The sequence below is a fragment of the Stigmatopora argus genome, chromosome 19 (genome assembly GCF_051989625.1).
Source record: "Stigmatopora argus isolate UIUO_Sarg chromosome 19, RoL_Sarg_1.0, whole genome shotgun sequence".
Classification (NCBI taxonomy): Eukaryota; Metazoa; Chordata; class Actinopteri; order Syngnathiformes; family Syngnathidae; genus Stigmatopora; species Stigmatopora argus.
Genome location: NC_135405.1, coordinates 9,356,126 through 9,362,620, shown reverse-complemented (window position 1 = coordinate 9,362,620; position 6,495 = coordinate 9,356,126). Strand labels below are relative to the sequence as shown.

The window sequence follows — 6,495 nt, the reverse complement described above, 5'->3', positions numbered from 1 at the left end:
AATTTTGTCAAAGCAAAGAACACTCAGTGATTTTGACCTGACGAACTCATGTTACATGCTGTTCTTTAGTCTTTTCATATACAGACCAAACTAAATCTTTTATCTAGGAATAGTTTGAACTTGGAACATTTCACAAGGATGGTTTAAAGATGATAAATGCTCTATTTTCTATTTGAAAGAGGCCTGTTGGCGCCGCCAATCACCCGTCACCTTCTCATCCCCTTTAAGAGCAGCATGATAGAGAGACACTGAAATTCCTTTTTGCGCTTTTAAGGTTTCCTGCTGCTGTATAGGCAAATTTTTAAGTATTTTGAGTCAGGCTCGATTTCAATTTGAGCAGTTGCACATTTTTTTCGTGCATCTTTTGTTCTGTAAGTGGCTCTTTTGTTTCTGTTAGCCTGGTCTCCCCAGGAAAAACACTGCATGTGAGGAACGGATGAAAGACGAAGCTCTGTGAACAGACTTGAGTGGAAGATCAGACAGCCAAAGCGTCCCGGCGTTCGCTCGCTCGCGTGCGTGCTTCCCCGCAGGCTGTGTGCGCGCCGCGCAAAAAGCCGCCAGCCCGCACCGCATGCCGCCTGCGCGGATAAGAGAGCAAAAGAGACGGCGCCGTGTTGCGAGGGAATTCCTGCACTTTGCTGCCATCGCGAGCGACACGGGCGCGCGCCTACGCGCATCCCGACCGGTACTCTGGTGACGCGCCGTCGTCCCGTTCCTCCCGATTGGCCGCGCCGTGGAGGGAAGGGCGCGCTTGGTACCAACGCCGAGGAACGAGGAGGGAGGGGCTGAGGTGTTAGGAGAGTGAGAGAGGTGCAAAGCAAGAAAGATTGATGCTGAGGCAAGCCGGTACCGCACTGCACTCGCTCACTCACTCACACGCACACTTTTTTTCACAGTCCTGAGCTGCTTAGTGGGAAGGAAAAACCCTGTTACCGCAAAACAGGAGGATATTTAGAAGAAGGATTGGTCGGCTTCAGAGCAACAGTTTTGAAGGAGCTCCCGGTTGGGCAGCAAGGGCAGGAGCAAGGGCAAAGTGCAGTCAATTTTTCATTTTTCATGTGGACGTCCTCCCGTCTCACCCATGAGAGGTGCAGTCCGGGGTACGACATGGCCAGACGAGTGGAGGTTGACACGTCCCCGAAAAAGAACATACCGCCGCCGTTCAACCTGGTGACAAGCTTCTACCGCTACCTCCGCGGTGAGTGCAAGCCTCTCGCGGCACTGCGGTATATACGTGTCAAGAAGTATTTGGACAGTGGGATGATGCAGAAAATGGCTTTGATGTTTCACATTTTTTGGAAAAGTCAAGTGGCAAAATGTCTTGGGGAATTCAAATTTATTCTGGCAGTCAAAGTCTTAAAACAAAGAAGTGTCACCGCTGTCTAAATACTTACGGAACTGCAGAAGTGAGTGTTTGTGGGTTCATTTGGGTCTTAAGTGGTTTATTTGTTCAGCTGCGGGTTGTGTTCAAATATATTTAAGGAGGGGTGGGCAGCAGGGGCTCCATCTGTAAGGATTTAAGAGATGGCAGGTTCAAGACCCGCTGCGTGGGTGAAGCAGATGTTAGTCTGGAAAGGGTGTTGAAAAGATTGATGCTGGAGATACATTTTTAACTCCCAATATGTCTACTATTGTTCATCTAGTTGCTCCTGTTGGAGGTATGCTGCAAAAAAAAGTCATTTCAAAGATATTAATGTTTAAAAATCTTAATTTAATCAAATTTCATCATACTCCTGGATATTTGTCAAAATTACAATTCAATAGGCTGAGGTGATTTTTTTAAAATATCTTACTCCCTTGAAGTTTAACACTTTTATCTAATACCGGTCGGTGTCCACCTTGACTTCATTCAAAAGTGTCTGAATATAACTGAATTCTTAAAGTGTATAGTTATTATAATTATTTTTAAATTTACAACATGCCCATTGTGAGTTTGTACATGCACTTCCTTCAATTTGGGGACTGACTTGGTTACCACAGCAACCGTGGCGCCAGGACAACAAAGCAGACCTAAGGATATTTCATTAAGATAAGAGACGGGCCGCCGTTGATGAGACTAATGATACAGACCCACATAGCCCGAGAAGCTAATCAAGTGCGTTAAAATGCCGCTCGCGGGCTTGCTTGCTGAGGTTGCCTTTTTTCGCTTTGTACCTATTGAATGCCCGGCTAGAGCTCAAAGTCACCTCGTCACTGCGTCGATGTTTCCCGTCTCCCGCGTTCTTTCTTTAAGGTGGTCGAGATCGTTCTCATTTCCTTTACGATATTAACACGTATCAATATTTGATCAGATTGAGAGAGGAATTCATCTCACAGGGACTTGCTCACTGGCACGTTTGACTCGGTCCATCTGCATTATGAATGAAAAACCATACACACATACACACCTGAGTCCACACTGTACTCGGTGACCCACTAACCAACTCGACTTTAATCAAATGGGGAGAATGATTGACGTGGAAGAACTCCCAGTCTGTTGTCTTCTGGATGACATTGCGAGGATATCAGAGTGAAGAACAATTGACTCACATGTCAGCAACTCAAACTTCACGTCAGAATTCCAGTAATTGTGTCTAAAAATAACACTTAACAAGTGAGTAGAAGCCAATCAAATGAGGAACTGCCAGTATGATGACATGTCAGTCACATTTGTATGTGAGCCATTTCACTGAAATCAGAAGTTGAATGAACTCTCACCTCAGAAACTTTCACCTCAAGGTTTCAAATATCTGTGCAGTTTTGGAGAGGCAGGCAAAATTATTACACACATTATGCAAAACACGCAACCTTGATTCAATCAAGATTAGGAAAATATGCGGTTTAAAATGACTAAAATCCTTTGTCAATCATGGTCATCATTTTTCAGTGCATTCTTGAAGCGTCCGCCAAAGTATTTCAAATTTACTCGATATAATGTAACAGAAAGCGGTTATTAAAAAATAGACAATGCTATTTCATGTCCTTTTTGTTGATGAATGTTAGTGACGGCGTGCTTTCTGATTCACAGACGAGCAGGAGGCCGTGCAGAAGAGAACGTTCACCAAATGGATCAATTCCCACTTGGCTAAGGTAGGATTGTGTTTGATTTCCACTGCCAAGGCACACAGCCTCCATTGTTGTTCTCCTTATTTCACCACTTCGCTCCAACTTCCCGTTCCGTTCAGTACTCGCCTCGCTCTGACATTTGCTCCGTTTTCCAAAAACACATTGCTGAGCCGGTCATGGGACCCGCGTGCCAGCCTAAACCGCAGCCGCAGACTCCACGTCTCTCGTTATTTTCATTGTCTCACTCTCTTTTAGCTGCAAGCACGGCTTTATGCTCACTCTAATTACCACATTCACATTAAAGCAATTAACACAGAAGACTTCTTTGTTCCTGAAAGATGACATCCGTTATTTAACTCTCACCAACCCAGCAGCACTTCGTAGCAATTTAGATGTTTTCCGGATAAGTGTCTTAACGCTGACAGACTGTGTGATTATTTTTTGATATATGTTTAACTTTTTTTTGTTACACTGCAACACAATTAAGTATTCTTTCCTATTTGAGACAAGCAGCTGTGGAGAGGTTGAGCCTTGGCCACGCGATGCAGAAAATTCATTTGAAAAGAGCACCCCGGGGAATAAACCTTGACGTAATAGGAAATCACACGCTCCGGGATCGCGCCGGCGGAAAATGATCCGCAGCCAAATATATAGAAAGTACTTGAATTTTTAATGACACAAAAGGTAAACACATGGTTTATTTATTGTGGGCCGTTTTGGGCTATTCTCTAGATTGGTGTTGTTTGGACTTTTTGCTCCAACTGTGTGTGTTATATTAGGAATTGTGGTGTTACAAATCATGCTATCTAATTACCCATAATGCATAATCAAGAGACACGTAGCGTCCATAACAACAGGTATACAGAAATCAGTCCTTTTATACTTTTGCAAACTACTATTCATGTTTACTTTGGTTATGAAAGATGTGGAATGCACTGCATTTAAAGGGAATGAGAGGAGCGATTTGATTAGCTGCGAATATATTCAGCTTTCCCACATCTAGTAGTTTAAAATTTACACTGGGCATGATTGTAGTCAGTGTGAAAATTTATTGATGAGCGAGCGATAAGAGATCGGGACCTTTTATTCACTCTTTGAGTCGAAACGTTGAGTTCTAACGCCAATTCTTGTCAGCTACCATGTGGTATTTTAAACCCTTATGTAGCTCTGCTAGCCATCTCTCAAGACACCTTGTCGGTCTAATGTTTTCCCATGGATCAATCACAGCTTCATCCAATGCTTCCTGCTTGATTACATTGCTTGCACTCTCCTCTTGTAACCATGGATATACTGATTGGTCACAAAAACCCTGACTAGCAGTTAGAGAAGGTCAACAGAGGTCTAATGATGAGAAGAAGCTTTTTTTTTTCTCCTCTAGAAAGTTCCCCGGAAACGTGGGTGCAACGTAAGAGGATTTCTGAGCGTGTGCAATGAGCGAGACAGAAGAGCTTTAACAGTTGGTTTAACTGGGCTCTCCGAGGGATGGATCATGCCCTTGGCTTGGTTGATGATTAGGCTACTACCACTTATCACAGGTCTTTAATTCCGCGCTTAAAGCTATGTGATTAATCGTTAGGTGCGTTGAGAAAAGGCTGTGGGGTACTGGGATGGGGGTGTTTCCTTTTTACCAACACCACCCACCCCCGTCATTTTTTTTTACCACTCCACAGGTATAACAAAAGACATCTCAGTGTGAGAACCGGTAATTTACAAAGATGATGAATGAGACTTATTAGTGGGTCGCCGCATTAAGACGAGACACTGGGAAATCACGTTAGATGCAGCTGCCTATTTTTTTAGCGCAAAGTGCAAAATATGGATTTATGTGCTCATTGGGTCCCATTGGTGGTGATAGACAACGGACTATTTAGTGAAAAAAATCAATTTATGGTAGAAGGCCAAAAAGAGCCACTTTGCGAGCCCCAAAAGTTTCATTTTTTTAACACTGTTAACCACTTGTATTAATTTCAAAGAACACTTCTTATCTTGAGGCACACCTTATAATTCAGTGTTTTATTGCATTGAATTTTGTTATGATTTTTACTTATTTCTTTTAGTTCTTCAACCGAGTTCGCGAAATCAATCGTGTGAAATATGTGTCGAAATCCAACTCATAGACTTCCAAGTTGGCATTGTGACAAATCCCCCCGTGAGAAGCTTGAAGCTTAATTACCAACTGGCCGTCGCGAGCGGCAGAGGTCTCGTCGCCGCCGAGGCGTTTCCTCCGCAAACAGCTTCCGTATACTAAGTGTTCTTTCAGATTACACAGCTAAGTGAAGCTCCCTATCTGAAGTGTGTTTAAGAGGGTTAACTTTTTAATTGGCTTCACAAATATATGCAGATAGGCTAACACTCGCTCCCTTAAAGTCGACAGCAGGAGTCCATATCGGTCCTTCGGGGTTCAAACTACACGGGGCTAATTATAGGAAGGTGACCGTTTGTACATTTTCCCCGGCCAGGAAGGAATAGGTGAGCGCAAGTTGGCAAAATAAACTCTCAAGGTCAATCACCGTCATCTGTCAGTGCTCCAAACCATAATTATGTGATTTTTTTTGGCGTATTGTTTTATATATATTTTTGCTTTTGCATTGCCAGGGGTTTTCTTGTGTGCAGATCCCCTTGTGTAAAGCAATATTATGCAAAAAAAAGTGCGAAATCAACTACCAGGTCCAAGAACCTATTAAAATTGGCCTTGGCAGAGATGCGCATCCCTACCGGGTGCCCCTCAGATTCAGGCCCAAATAGTAGTAATGATGCATACATTCAGCCAATTCTTTGTTTGTGCAGTCTTCTAATCTCAATAGAGTAAAAAAATATAAGGATATTGTTAGTACACGGTAATTAGTAGCTGCACATTAGTAGCTAGCAAAATATTCACTACTTTAAAATGTTGGCAAGGATGGTAAATTCTGCTACAGTGCAAAAAAAAACTCATAATGGACTGTAATATGTAGTAGTGGTCAACCATGTTTCAATAATTTCATCTCCCCAAAAAGTTTGAAATCCAGTGCTCGTATTGGAGTGTTTTTAGGAGACCCCAACAAGAAGCCATTAACATTTCCAGCCCCTCCGCACACAATCAATTATGACAGCAGACACTCACATGTAATTAGTTCATTAAAGACCCTTGATTCATTTTTTCTTCTTCTTCATAGCTCATGTAGCTCTGCAATCGAAATGGATATTACTATTTTATTTTTGTAATTATCCCCAAATACCCTCATTAGCCAATAGGATCATCAAGCACAAAAAGGTAAATTTAACTTCAATTAGCCTATGAGGCTGATTTAACCCTTTCTGGAGGAGTCGTGGATGGGTTTTGTGAATGTGTGTGTGTGTATCTTAATCACCAAAGCCGTGAAATGACATTAGAAGAAAAGCCTCAAATGTTTTGGACTAATTAATTTTTCAACACGTGTGAGGTTTTGAGTCGGTTTTTTTCCGTCTTCT

General features: G+C 42.6%; 1 protein-coding gene across 1 annotated transcript in view; it reads left to right on the top strand.

The window, feature by feature from the left end:
* The first annotated feature begins 771 nt into the window (after positions 1 to 771).
* Positions 772 to 6,495, top strand: part of syne1a (spectrin repeat containing, nuclear envelope 1a) — an 88,037-nt gene continuing 82,313 nt past the window's right edge. Inside the window, exons 1-2 of the mRNA XM_077586931.1 lie at positions 772 to 1,198; positions 3,008 to 3,069. Of these exons, the coding sequence (XP_077443057.1) occupies positions 1,057 to 1,198; positions 3,008 to 3,069 (204 nt within the window). The 5' untranslated portion in view covers positions 772 to 1,056. The remainder of the gene's footprint in view (positions 1,199 to 3,007; positions 3,070 to 6,495) is intronic.